Consider the following 15,269-nt stretch of genomic DNA (forward strand, 5'->3'; position numbering starts at 1 on the left):
CCCTGTTGTAGTTCCTGAGGTACACACCATGAAAGCTCAGTCAAACACAGGCAGCTGCTCCAGCTTCAGTTGATGTACCCGAGTGATTGAGGCAACAGAGACTAGTTCATTCAGTTTGGTCACCACACTCATCCCAAACCCTGACCAACCGTCTGACGGCTAGGGACAAGTGGAAAGTCCCAAAAGTTCACTTTCGGATTCAATTCCTGCAGTACAGGGTTGTGAGTCAACTGACTGGATATGATATGGCTGGACATATGATTGGATATGATATGATATGTTAATTTAACGGGTGTGAATCTGTGAAACTCACTCCTCAAGTATATAACAGGCCACCCGCGTCAACAAAGAGCCAGCTTTTCGTTGGCACAGCTGGTAGTGGTCGTGCTTGGCAAGTCTAAGGTGACGTGTTTGAGCCCAGCGAGTGGTGAACATCGGCCGTAAAACTTGTGACGGAGCGTGTCCACGTCTGTTACTAACCTGTCACACTAACAGAGTCAGGTGGCTGAGTGGTTAGGGAGTTGAGCTAGCAGTCAGAAGATTGCAGGTCCCATTCCCCGCCATGCCTGAATGACGTTGTGTCCTTGGGCAAGGCACTTCACCCTACTTGCCTCAGAGGAATGTCCCTGTACTTACTGTAAGTCGCTGTGGATAAGAGCGTCTGCTAAAAATGACTAAATGTAAAATGTAACAAGCACAATGGTGAATGTTGACAAGATAAAGTGTCTCTGGACTTTGATCCGTGTTGGACTGGTGTAGAGCTTGTCTGCTTCAGGACTGAGAACACTGGATCAAACATGGCCTCCTGCTCCACACCCTGGCACACACATCTAAACACATGACATCCCTCCTCCCACTGCACACAGATGTGTGAGCTATGAGCTGTGAATTATAGTCATTATTTTTGCATAGAGGACAACATTAATTTTTAAATGCTCATCCGGGAAGAAATGATTATTTATTCAAATGAATACTCTGCATTTGGGATCTATATTAAATTATGGCTAAATAAATATCAGTGATTAATTAAACGCAAGAGAAAGGATCGTGTGTGCCAGTGATCTGTGTACTTAAAATATAGTTTCCTTGAGGAATAAAAAATTCGGATAAAGATTTGTAACACCATCATAGCTTCTGTAGATGGCAGCCGTGTTTAGGAACCTTTATAAGAAGACCTTCACGATCGTTTTGTTCTCTCACACTTGAAGGACCATAAAAATAACTGTGGGAGTTGAAGTCCATAAACCTGACCGACCACGTATTTTAAAACCGAACTCCGAACTACGTATCCCAACATGCAACGGGAGACTTGAAACGCACCGTATTCCAAACCGATGATCTCAGTTTAGTTCCTTTCTAGACTCATGAAGTTGTTTGAGGGGAAAGAAAACGGGGGGCGTATATGGAGCCTTTACCAGTATCTTAACGGTTTCGGTAACTGACATGTGTCTCTCAAAAAGTGACTTGAAGTGAGTGGGAAAGTCTCAGCAATGCAGTACAAACACAAGAGGCACTGATTTTGCGCGTGCAAGAGGGATCGTCCGCGGTCTGTCTAGGGCTGGGTCCGTTATCGTTGTAGTTGGCGGAAACCGGCTGGCCAAGATGTCTGGGGAGGAACGGGAATACCCCGAGGCGACTCTGGTAACAGAGGCCGGGCCACAGTGGCTTCAAGCGGAGATGGAACGTCTATCCCGGGAGTTGAGTGAAACGACCCATGAGAAGATCCAGGCAGCGGAATATGGGTTGGCGGTGCTCGAGGAGAAACAACAACTCAAACAGCGTTTTGATGAGATGGAGACCGAGTACGAGACAGTTCGGCAGGAACTCGACCAGCTGAAGGAGGTAGGCGAAATAACAGCGAGCTTGCCTAGACGTCTGTGCTACAAATGTATTCATTTTGCTGTCAAAACGGGTTATGTTACTTACAGTTCCCTTCCTAAAACATCATTTCAAACAAAGAAGAAACATTGTTCCCTCAGTATTAAATCCTACTTCCAAACCCATTTCCCTTGCTAGTCTTCATGTTCTATTTGCAATATATCAACTACATGCAATAAATACAAAAAATAACAACCGATTATGTTCTTTAACTTTTGAAAGTATTGCACAATAGTATACCCATTATCACTAGGCATAGATCCTAATCTGCTTCCTGTTCATAATTTATCACAACACAGATGAGTATCATCTGCCATGTGATATTGACCTGTCATGTTCTTTTAAGTGTGTGTTTTCTCCCTTGAACCTCTTCAAACCTCTCAATCGTGGTGTTGACATATAAAGTGCTCAAATAAACTCAGCAAGCAACCTAGCAAGTCCTTGTGTTACTCTGGCTTGGGAAATATTTTTTCCCCTGCTGTAGGCAGCAAATTGAGTGAGACAAACTAGAGGTCATGTGTCCTTGTTGGTAATGAAAGACTATGACATGTGAATTTAATTCTAGATGAATGTACTTCAGATTCAGTTAAGTCATTGTGTCTCCAGTGAATCCAGACACAGCCCACCTCTATCGGGCTTCAGAAGACAACTTAAATACATTTGAAGTACGTTGTGTTAGATGTGCATCATTCCTCACAGCATCTGTCCGTGCTCTCAAAGTGAAAAACACAAGCTAGACATCCACTCAGATATATTTATCTAATCTTAGATCAATTCTTCCTGAGGTACCCCACAAATTAACCCACACTGACAATGTTTCCAACGGGAGACTCCCTTAACAGATAAGGAATTCCAGTATTCTTAAACCTCCATCTTCGTCAAGGGCATGCAGTCACACGATGTACCTAGAATTCACCCCTAGTTCAATAGAATGTTTTGGTCTCTGTAAAACTGTATCACATAAGATTGCATACAGTGACAGGGTAACTAAAACAAATTGGCCCATTTGATAATATAAGGCGCTTAGACACACACACCTGCATCGCCGAACACCTACTTTAGCTACCAGAGCCACACGCATGCGCACCCTCGCCCAGACACCCTGAGGCCATGTTTGAGTAAGCCTTTTAAATGTGGTCTCTGTGTAACTGTAATAGTTTCTAACCAGCACTAAATAAAGGCCTAAGTCTTCCACTGGGCCTAATAGGATTCGCCCTTCTATCTCTCTGAAGGCACTTTTTGGCCCTAGACGAGGACTTTCCCCAAACCCTAGAGTGAAGCCTTGTGGGATTTGTAGGAACAGTGAGAAGATGCTGTTGTGTAGTCTGTCTTTGACCCATGCTGAACCCTCCTCAATCCTTAATAAAAATAAAGTGTTTTTTTTTGGTCGGAAACACAGCATTTAGCTTTTTTAAATGTCGATTGTCTTCTGAAGTTTGTTGTAAACTGAGAAGAGAAGCGAAGAGAGAAGAGAGCGAGAAAAGGGCAAAGAGTACTCCTGTCTACAACTGACCCACATACCAACACGTACACTCTATGCCAAAGAGGGTCATTCACTGAACACCAAATTAACTTCTAGAAGGCAGTGCTCGCTTTAACCCTTCTGTGGACTTCTGGACACCTGTGTGTTGTCACGGGGATTGTGTGTTCTTATGACGGCATGTGTGTAGTCTGGCACCGGCTCAGACAGGGGCTCTGACACAGGTTGAGGTAACACACGCTAAGCTCATAAACACAGCTTCATCCTCCCCTGCCTGTTTCACGGCCAGCTCAGCCAAGCTGTTCAGAATACCCTGAGTTCCAAGAGCAAGCAGCTGGACTGTATAACCCTGGATCACTCTTGAGAGTCAGGGTTTCTCGCTGAATGGCCATGTGACAGAGGAATGACTCCTCCTCCTCCTCCTATATGTTGATTGTATGCACCTTCCTGCCAAAGTAAATTCCTTGTCTGTGCAAACTTTCATGCGATTAAAACCCCTTTCTGATTCTGATGACTACCTGAAGGAAAGAGGGACCATCAACGTGTCTCAGTTTAGCGTCCAGTATCCTGGCCCTGATTGGTTGGTTAGGGTTAGCGCTAACCATAGCGGTTAGCGCTAACCATAGCTTTCTAGAAGCTATGGTTAGCGCTAACCCTAACCAACCAATCAGGGCCAGGATACTGGACGCTACACTGCTGTCGGAGCAGTGGAGAAACACAGTCCATAGTCTGACCTGTTCTGTGGCGGTGAGGGCATGAGAGATGAAGCAGTTGTCACCGTGGTTATCAGGCTCTCTTCCTATTTGTCACTGTCTGGTCTTCATGTGTGTCCGCAGTTAGACTGTGAGTCACTCCAGATGTCACAACTTGGTCTCGTCTTTAGTGAATTACTTATGAGGGTAAGTAAGTAAGACTATTTATTTAGCACTTTTCATACAAGAATTGCCGCTCAAAAGTGCTTTACATAAAATCAACAAAAACAATAATACAAGTGTTGATCTAACTAGCTACGCTCTATCTGTTAATAAAAACATTATTTAAAGAAGTTAACAAAAATTGAAAACATGTTTCAGAGAAAGTAAAAAAAAAAAGAAAAGAAAAACACGTCTGGTTGAATACATAATTTAGATTTCATCTTAATTCCCTAAACACGCCGCACTTCCGCATATTGCACAAGTTAGGTCAACAACTTCCGGCAGCCAGTAGTTACCTTAGCTCTCTCACACAAAATTCCGTTTTTACGAGGAGTTTGGTTGATCTTCCCAAAACGACAACGATTTACACATAATCCTATGTTGCTGCCCTTCAATAAAAAGGGAAAAGGTTTCTAGCTACATCGACAATAACGAAGACACGGTTTATCTAAGTCACACAGTAACAGTAACTAGCTAGCTAACACTGCTAGCTTTGTGACAAGGTATGAGCAGTAACATAAGCTAGGCTAGGTAGTTAACGATTTTTAGCTACAATATAATCAACTCAACTATGTGATTGTCATCTTGCTTGCTATTCGTCCATGTTAAGAGATAAATATATTTAAGTCTGTCATATTCGTTCCATATGGATGACTTAATGTAATGCCTGAGTTTCCTATATATTTTGTTCTCGTTGTCGTGAGCATATAGCTAATTAGCAAGCGTTTTGTAAAGAAATTCAAATAAGTCGCACCATAACGATTATTTGCATTCGCCCAAACGCTCCCAAGTTTAGTGAGGGGGGGGAGGGGGGGGGGGTCAGGCGCTGTCCTGGACGGGGTACAGAGTCTGTTACATCACCAGTTGGCAGTTGGACGGTCCCAGTGATGCGGTGGTGGTGGTGGTGGTGTGGGGGTGGGTGTGGATGGGGGTTGGTGTGTGCTTTTGGGGGGGGGGGGGGGGGGGGGCAGGTTGTTCTCCAGGTCCACAGCTGACGATGAGATTGATGTTCTTCCAGCCATGTCACCAGACGTTCAGCTGAGCTCTTGAACACCCAGTTAGAGATTGTCCACTGTATATTCTTCAATCTGACGTTTATTTTTAAGTTATGGCTTAAGGTTAAGTCTTATTTAGAAAAATTTGACTGCGCCGGTGAAGACACAAACATGTACACCCCCCCCCCCCCCCCCCAAAAGCACACACCAACCCCCATCCACACCCACCCCATCCACACCCACCCCATCCACACCCACCCCATCCACACCCACCCCATCCACACCCACCCCATCCACAGGCCTGACTGTGTCCTCCATCCCTCCAGGCGTTCGGCCAGGCCTACTCCACCCACAGGAAGGTGGCGGCAGACGGGGAGAGCAGGGAGGAGTGTCTGATCTTGGAGTCGGCAAGCAAGGAGGCCCACTATCAGAGGCTGGTGCTGGAGCTGCAGACTGAGCTGAGGCAGGCCAGGGACACCCTCGGCTGCACCCAGGCCGAAAACGAACGCATGGCCTCCGTCGCCTTGGAGATGAGAGAGGTGAGCCGGGACAGGAAGGAGTGACACGCAGGTTTGGGGTTGGGGGGGTGGTGGGTAGCTGGTGAACATCGTATCAGATGCAAGATCGGTTAGAAATGTTTTTTATTTCGACTGAGAGGGGATGTTTATGTTGTAACTCTGGTTCTGTTAGGGGAGTCAGGTACCTGACGTAGAATTTGAATTAGACCATATAAACAGAAATAGACTTAATGATGGAGGTTTGTGTGTGCTTGGGGTGTGTTTGTGCATTAGTGCGTCAAACTTATAAGCATTATATAAGGGTCAAGTCGATTTATTCAGTAGCAGTAGTATACAGGGTTGGGATTATATTCTGGGTGATATGGATATTTCTATTAATAGAGAAGCAGACTTGGAGCTAATGGGATTGGAAGACCTATAAGAGATTTATATTTACTGAGACACACTAAGAAACGGAGTCTGCCTATAGTGGGGATAAGTCAGTGTGTTTGTGTGTGTGTGTGTCCACACAGGAGAGAGGAATGATGTAATCGTCCTCTGTGAGTGACACAAAGGGTGTCCTCCGCTAGGGCCCAGTGTGGCCTGGTTTGGCCTGGCTTGGCGGCCATACTGGGTCCTGTGCTTCCCCCCCTCGTTGGAGCAGCTTGTTAGAACTCTGAAAGCCCACGAGCCCTTCAGTCCACATGCACCCTGGCTGGATGCAGCTTTGTTCATTGCAGTTTCACTTTCTAAATGGAGGCGCTGCATTTGTACCAAACATATATAATTCATGGAATATGCTTTCCCTTTTTATAGAAGCAAAACACAAGCTATGGATGATGGACTGGGTGACTGTGAAGTACAATGATCCTATATGCAAATACCTGTTCTATCAAATCTAATAGCACTTCTTTCTTTCAACCCTTCCCCTCTCTCTCCTCCCCACACCCCCTCTCTCTCTCCCCACCCCCCCTCTCTTCACACCCCCCTCCACTCTGTCTCCATCCCCACTCTCTCCACCCCCTCTCCTCAACCCCCCTCTCTCCTCACCCCCTCTCTCCTCACCCCCCCCCCCCCTCTTTTCTCCCCTCATTCTCTCTCCACCCCCTCCCCTCTCTCCACCCCCTCACCACCCCCCTCCCCTCTCTCTCCTCACCCCCCCTCTCTCCGCCCCTCCTCCCGTGCCCCCGGCCCGGCTCAGAGCTGTGCTCTGGTGGAGCTGCAGCAGGGCCAGCTGCGTGCCGACATCAGGGAGTACAAGGTGCGGGAGGCGCGCCTGCTGCAGGACTACAGCGAGCTGGAGGAGGAGAACATCTCCCTGCAGAAGCAGGTCTCCCTGCTGAGGCAGAGCCAGGTGAGAGAGGGGCGGCAACCAGTTCGGTCGGGACTGGGTAGCCGTGTAGGAGAGCTGTTTGATGACAATACAAATGTAAAAAAAGAGAGAACTCGATCAAGTTTTAAGGTTCCCAAAAAGCAGCCATGACATAATCGGCACGTTTACCGTATGAAGTCAGTGAAGCCACGGAGCTCCTCCTCTCCGCCGCCAGGTGGAGTTTGAGGGCCTGAAGCACGAGATCCGTCGCCTGGAGGAGGACTCCCAGTGTCTCCACAGCCAGCTGGAGGAGGCCCTGCGACTCAGGGAGATCTGCGAGCGCCAGCTCTCCGAGGCCCTGGAGACCATCAAGACCGAGCGCGAGCAGAAGGCTGCGCTGCGCAAGGAGCTCTCCCACCACATGACCATCGGAGACGCCTTCTACCACGGCCCCCTGGGCGGCATCTCGCTGGACCCCTCTTCCCCCGGCAGCGAGCCCGACCACGGGGCCCTGATCCGGGGGCTGGAGAACGGCGTGTCCAGGGGGGGCGGTGGCGGGGAGGACCACAGGGACGTGGGGGCGAAGCGAGGGGAGGCCTTCAGACCCGCCCCCAGCCTGGTGGACGACCTGCTGAGCGAGCTGAACATCTCGGAGATTCAGAAACTCAAGCAGCAGCTCATGCAGGTACTGAGAACACACACACACTGTCTGCACACACACACACACTGTCTGCACACACACACACACGCTGTCTGCACACACACACACACACACACTGTCTGCACACACACACACACACTGTCTGCACACACACACACACACACACTGTCTGCACACACACACACACACACACTGTCTGCACACACACACACACACTGTCTGCACACACACACACACACACACTGTCTGCACACACACACACACACTGTCTGCACACACACACACACTGTCTGCACACACACACACACTGTCTGCACACACACACACACACTGTCTGCACACACACACACACAGTCTGCACACACACACACACACTGTCTGCACACACACACACGCTGTCTGCACACACACACACACGCTGTCTGCACACACACACACACACTGTCTGCACACACACACACACACACTGTCTGCACACACACACACACACACACACTGTCTGCACACACACACACACTGTCTGCACACACACACACACTGTCTGCACACACACACACGCTGTCTGCACACACACACACGCTGTCTGCACACACACACACACACTGTCTGCACACACACACACACACTGTCTGCACACACAAACACACTGTCTGCACACACACACACACTGTCTGCACACACACACACACTGTCTGCACACACACCCACACACTTTCTGCAGACTGTATCAACCCGTGCAGGCATTAATACCATTACATAACACCAATGCTTAGGCAATTAGTCGTGTTACATCACTATAGTTATACTCGTATATGATACGCTATATATACACTACTACATGAAGCATTAACTGAGAGAGGGTAATAGGCAGGTACAGAAAATGTATTCAACAAAGAAATGTTACGGTTCAACCCTGAAGGCCCCTAAAGTTCTCAGTTTCCAGCATAACGCTGATTGAAGACATGTTCTGATGTTTACTGTGAGTGGGTAAACATGTTGAGTGGTGTGGAGGGGTTGACCAGGGTCAGTGGTAGTTGTGAACAGGGTTGTGCCTTGTGACAGAAAGGTCCTTGAAAACCCCTGAAATGGTGTTTATTCATTTTTTGTCACTAATTGACGAAACTGGTTTTAAATAAACACCAAGTTTTCCATCTCATAGAAAGCATACAGATAACGTTTGAACATGTTTCCCCTGTGTGTGAACTGTTAGAGTGGTTGGCGGTCGATTCACTTGTGTTTCTTGTTTTATGTTTTCAATTCATCAGTGAAGTACCCATGTAATCAGTTACAATGGAAACGGTACAATTCCAGATAACGGGACACATTTAGTCACTTAACTTTTACTTAAAACATAAAATATGTCGGGGGTTACTTATAACTGCACCAGGTTACTTATACTTTAATGGTGTTTTTTAATCTCTAATACTTTATAAAAAAGCAATATACGTCATATAAGTGCAATGAAACGTTCTACAAGTTAAGTTTAATTTCATTCGAAACCACACATACTTTAATGGGAAAGGTTTCGGAAAGATCAGAGGACATGTCATGTTTTTGCCGTACAGATCGATCATCTCTTGCCTGCCATGTGTCCTCCAGGTGGAGCGAGACAAGGCGTCTCTGCTGTCCTCGCTGCAGGACTCCCAGAAGCAGCTGGAGGAGGCTCACGGCTCCCTGGACGAGCAGAGGGAGACGGTGGGCCGCCTCAGCGAGAACCTGAGCGCCATGCGGAAGCTCCAGGCCAGCAAGGAGCGCCACTCGGCCCTGGACAGCGAGAAGGAGCGCGACAGCCGGGACGACGACGGCGGCGGCGGCGACTACTACGAGCTGGACATCGACGGGCCGGAGATCCTCCGCTGCAAGTACACGGTGGCCGTGTCCGAGGCGGGTGACCTGCGCCAGGAGCTGAAGGCCCTGAAGGCCGAGTACCAGGAGTGCCGGGCCCGGTACGACGAGGAGCGCGGCCGGCTGGAGGCCCACGTCCAGGAGCTGAGCTCCAAGCTGGGGTCCCTGGAGGAGAGCAGCCGGGCGGAGCGCCAGGAGGTGGCGCGGCTGGAGAAGGAGCTGAGGCAGGTGAGCGAGGCGGCGGGGGAGTCGCAGGGCAGCCTCAACGTGGCCCAGGACGAGCTGGTGGCTTTCAGCGAGGAGCTGGCCAACCTCTACAACCACGTGTGCATGTGCAACAACGAGACGCCCAACCGCGTCATGCTGGACTACTACAAGGACGGCAAGGCCAGCCTGGGGCGGGGTCGCGAGGGCAGAGGTCGGAGGTCGTCCCCGGTCCTGCTCGACAACGGTCTCGTACCGGAGTCGTCCGACCCCGGGAGTGCCGGCGACGCCGCCCCGGCCTCTACTCCCTCGGCCCCGGCCCCCGAGCCGCGCGCAGAGCCCATGAACATCTACAACCTGGTAGCCATCATCCGCGACCAGATCCGCCACCTGCAGCAGGCGGTGGACCGAACCACGGAGCTGTCCCGCCAGAGGCTGGCCTCCATGGAGCTGGGCTCGGTGGCAGACAAGGACAAGGATGCCTGCATGGGGGAGATTCTGAAGCTCAAGTCCCTGCTCAGCACCAAGAGGGAGCAGATCGCCACCCTGAGGACCGTGCTGAAGGCCAATAAGCAGGTGAGGGAGGGAGCGGGGTGACTGGGACCAGGGAGGGAGCGGGGTGACTGGGACCAGGGAGGGAGCAGGGTGACTGGGACCAGGGAGGGGGGGGTGACTGGGACCGGGGGGGGGGGGGGTGACTGGGACCAGGGGGGGGGGGGTGACTGGGACCAGGGAGGGGGGGTGACTGGGACCAGGGGGGGGGGGGGGGTGACTGGGACCAGGGGGGGGGGGGTGACGGGACCAGGGAGGGGGGGTGACTGGGACCAGGGGGGGGGGGGGTGACGGGACCAGGGAGGGGGGGTGACTGGGACCAGGGGGGGGGGGTGACGGGACCAGGGAGGGGGGGTGGCTGGGACCAGGGAGGGGGGGGTGTCTGGGACCAGGGAGGGGGGGTGGCTGGGACCAGGGAGGGGGGGTGACTGGGAACAGGGAGGGGGGGTGGCTGGGACCAGGGAGGGAGCGGGGTGACTGGGACCGGGGGGGGGGGTGGCTGGGACCAGGGAGGGGGGGGTGTCTGGGACCAGGGAGGGGGGGTGGCTGGGACCAGGGAGGGGGGGTGACTGGGAACAGGGAGGGGGGGTGGCTGGGACCAGGGAGGGAGCGGGGTGACTGGGACCGGGGGGGGGGGTGACTGGGACCGGGGGAGGGGGGGTGACTGGGACCGGGGGAGGGGGGGTGACTGGGACTGGGGGGGGGGGGGGTTGACTGGGACCGGGGGGGGGGGCGTGTGTGTGTTTGCAGGATAGCTCGTGTGTGTGTTTTTTTAGTACAGCTTATAAAGTTTTTATTTATAGTTCAACTTAATGTGTGTGTGTGTTGAGTGTGTGCGTGAATGTGTGTGTGTGCGTGCTTGTGTTTTTCATGCAGAGTATTGTTTGTGTGTGTTTACAGTAAAGTTTATGAGGGATTGTGTGTGAGTATGTAATCAGAGAGCAGTCGGCGGTCTGTCATAAAAACAATCTCACACACACACAGACGGCAGAGGTGGCGCTGGCCAATCTGAAGAGCAAGTACGACATTGAGAAGACGATGGTGACGGACACCATGATGAAGCTGAGGAACGAGCTGAAGGGTCTGAAGGAGGACGCCGCCACCTTCTCCTCGCTACGCGCCATGTTCGCCACGCGGTGAGCTAACATGCTAACTTGCTAACATGCTAACACGCTAACGCTATAAAGTCACTGAGGATGTCATGGTTTGATGGAATCTTTTTTAATAAGAGAATACCAGGGTATACATATCGTTTCGTCTTTGTAGGTCTTTCAGTATAGCCTACTATAATAATAATAATACAACCTTATACTTTTGGGCTAAAAGTAATATGGAGTTGCCCCTTAATTTAGGGACCCTATGTTTTATAATATGTATTTATATGATATACAGTCAACATCACTTTAAAATCTTTGACTGAGCAAACACTAGTTTTGATTGGGGTTTAGACATGTGAACTGCACCAATGAGAATCTAGGTTACTGAGCAGGCTATGCGGTTTTCCCTCTGTGGGGAAAACAGAGGGCATTGTGGGAGTTTTCTGATGTAACAGTGTAGCGTTTGGGAGAGACTGCTGGCAGGGGCTTCAGTGACAGCATCTGGAAAATGTGGAGACCGGGGGGAATGGAGAAAACACATGAAGGCAGACCACAGCCACAACAGACGATTAGCGCCCTCTGCAGGGGAAAACTGGGAATTATTTGAACTCCCATTCTGTCTCCCCCCACACTCTTTTTTTTATGACTAACACACATTTTCTCTTTCCCCTCTTAATTTCATCCACTCTTTCCGCCTCACCCTCTCTCCGGCAGCTGCGACGAGTACGTCACCCAGCTGGACGACATGCAGAGGCAGCTGGCCGCGGCCGAGGACGAAAAGAAGACCCTGAACTCGCTCCTCCGCATGGCCATCCAGCAGAAGCTGGCCCTGACTCAGCGCCTTGAGGACCTGGAGTTTGACCACGAGCAGGCCAGGCGCAGCGGCGCGGGCGGCCGGGGGAAGACCTCCGCCAAGGGCAGAGGAGCCGCCAACCACCACGTAAGTCCCAGGCACTCCTGGCGGGGTCTTCCCGAGCCCCCGTGCATTCTGGGAAGACCTGTGGTTCTCTGCAGCGAGAAGTACAAGATCTACTGTAACCTTTGAACTCTGTGTGTGTGTTTAACCTCACGTCACCGCCTCATGCTGTTGTAACGCTACGCCGGCATGCAAATTCTGTGTCTGGGACAATGGGGTTTAACCAGGCGAACGGCTAACATAGCTGCAGTTATGATGCTCTCAGCATGGCGGGATGCTAGCTACGTTCAAGGGTAACCTCCACCGCCATTCGCTAGGCTACGCCAACATCGCTGAAGCTTTTGTAGGGGTGAGAGTGCAGAACTTGCGTCGCTATCATGAAACACTACTTGCAGCTAGCATAGAGGATGATGAAGCCTTAAGTCTGGCAGGCGGTAGGCCAGGCTGCAGATGCCAAGAGACTACGCTTGGGGATTGCCCTGCTCCGTTTGAGGGGCTCAACAATAATCTCTCAAGGAGAGTAGATCTTGAAGGAATTCTTTTACTTACTATTCTGTAGCTGGAGGATAATGAAGCACTTTAAAACGTATTAGGCAGGAATCTGTGTTGTGGGTTCCTCTCGCTGCTACATCAGGTGTTATTTAAGATGTTATGAGATTAAGATGTTGCACTTTTGAAGGATAGAGAATGTAGGATCAAAGCATGGTTTCCATTCTGAAAACTAAAATACAGACTTGGTAAAACACGTTCGGCTGTGTTATAACAATTCGGGGGACTCATTCTGTGTGTGGAAAGACAGAATTCAACAAGTTTAAGTGTTTGTGATCTTGTCCCGCTACCTCCATCCTACCTCCATCTGCTCGTCAGTCACCTTCTCATGTCCAGTCGACGCCTCCATCGTTTCCTTTCATATGTGTGGGTGGTAGTCGACTCATCTAACGTGTGTGTCGCCATTAGTGTGAGTCCTCTATTTCTTGCAATCAAATGCATAGCATGCACTGTCCTCGAGTCTCCATACACTCTGCATTCTAACCACAGCCACTAACTCATCTTTCCATCCTAACTTTACCTCACTAAATACCACACAATTAACACACAAGTGATTTAATCGGGTGAAAAATGTCAGAATCCATACATGATGATTTTAACGGTATTTCTTTTAAATCTCTCCAATTTTTTCGCAGTAACTAAATCATGCAGAATTCTTCAGGTTGTGTATGGCGTACCTTTCACCGTGGTGGAGAGAGAACCCTGTTGCTGACTATACAAAAGCACACACACACACTGCCTTGTGGTAGACACACACACACGCACACACCATTGATCTTAAAGACGGACGTGAATTCACGTGAAGTTTGGTGCATCAGTGAGGCTTCCGGAATCCATAGTGTGTGGGTGTGGACCTCCAGACCCCCTCCCTGACTCCACCAGCCCCCCTCCCTGACCACATCAGCCCCCTTCCCTGACAACACCAGCCCCCCTCCCTAACATTTCTCCTTGATAATCCCTCTGAGTCAACACCTGACCCCCCCCCCCCCCCCGTTACTGCACACTTTTGTTACAGTTATTTTTCAGAATCATGCTTGTGACACCTCCGTGACTGTCATAAGATGTTGTTTGGCTTCTGTTACCTTCAAGTCATGACCTTTTGGAACATATGTTTTGATTAACTTGAATATTATAGATATTTTTTATTATTTGCGCTTGAAAGTAACTGCCAGATTCATAGTTTAATTTTCAAGGAAAGCCACGTTGAACATGGATATTTATTTTGTTTGACATCGGGACGGTCATAGGAACCTAAGTGACTTATTTCAGGTTTCTCTGGGGTCAATAATACAATGGGGCCTAACAGACAAGCAGGAATTGACAGAAAACAGATATTGAAGATGCATTGAAATAAGTCTTCTAATATTTACCACATCTTCATAATTTGTTTGACAAATGATCAAGCTCATCAGGAGACTTTGCCTTTGTTATTCACCTCTTGGCCTGCGATGATTGTGCCTTTCTGTTCACAAAGGAGTACCAGAACTGTATCTCTGTTACATTTCTTATTGATTTAATGAAGAGAAGCACATTTGTCATTACCCACTAAAAGGAAGAGTGAGTGAAACTGATGAAAAAAAATGTAATAGTGTGGCCTTGAATGCAAGATTAGATGTTTCAGAACCCATAACTGTTAACTTTGGCCACCTTGTTATGAGTCTGTTTCAGAAATATTAGTGTGACTGAATGAGAATATTAATGCAAGTATTTATTTATTCTCAAGCTTTGTATGGTAAAGGTGATGTTAAAATAATATTAATTAAATATTATTAAGAAGATTTTTATTTAGCTAGCTTTATTTTATGAACATTTTTATATAAAAAAAACATTTCACTTCCTAAAAATCTGAAGAAAATAAAGTTACCTTGTCTACAATTATGCTGTGCCATTTTGTCAGTATTGTTTGTTTAACAAAACAGCTGGGGTGCTTGTAAACTTGCAAACTGTAAGTGCAATTTGAAAGTAGAGTCCATTGGGGGAAAGCAGTTAATGTCATGTTAAAGAATTTTATACTTATTCTCACAGTTTTGCTTCTCATGTGTTTGCATATGTTTGTACTAAATCATCACTTATTTGTATTTATTTGATACAACGTTGTGGTTGTTGATTATGATGGATGGTATACTGGTACCAAAATAACAAGGTAATTCTGCTATTTCATAGGACCGTTTGAAAATGTGGTAAATGTGCTCATTGGAAAACATGTTCTTTAATGCAGTGACAATGTGCATAGACAGCTAATGTGGCTCTTCTTTAAAGTTATGCGTAATGGAAAATAAAATAAATTTAACGTTTTAAAGTGTTGTGTTGTCATTAATAAGTAAGTTATGTTAATATATAAATGTGTGAAGTTCAAGTGAGAGTAGGCT

General features: G+C 48.8%; 1 protein-coding gene across 2 annotated transcripts; it reads left to right on the top strand.

Moving 5' to 3' along the window:
- Positions 1–1,308: 1,308 nt before the first annotated feature.
- On the top strand, positions 1,309–15,199 carry LOC146272393 (protein bicaudal D homolog 2-like). Of its 2 annotated transcripts, XM_084705762.1 has the most exons (8): positions 1,309–1,842; positions 5,594–5,806; positions 6,966–7,118; positions 7,312–7,761; positions 9,337–10,362; positions 11,323–11,474; positions 12,150–12,375; positions 13,536–15,199. In XM_084705762.1, the coding sequence occupies exons 1-8, from the start codon at positions 1,603–1,605 to the stop codon at positions 13,536–13,538; spliced, it is 2,463 nt and encodes an 820-aa protein (XP_084561888.1). In that variant the 5' UTR covers positions 1,309–1,602; the 3' UTR covers positions 13,539–15,199. The 2 variants fall into 2 exon arrangements, with proteins under 2 accessions (XP_084561888.1, XP_084561887.1); XM_084705761.1 differs by having other exon boundaries at positions 12,150–15,199.
- The last annotated feature ends 70 nt before the right edge of the window (positions 15,200–15,269 follow it).

Source organism: Hypomesus nipponensis, chromosome 9, assembly GCF_054491055.1.
Source record: "Hypomesus nipponensis isolate SF chromosome 9, ASM5449105v1, whole genome shotgun sequence".
Classification (NCBI taxonomy): domain Eukaryota; kingdom Metazoa; phylum Chordata; class Actinopteri; order Osmeriformes; family Osmeridae; genus Hypomesus; species Hypomesus nipponensis.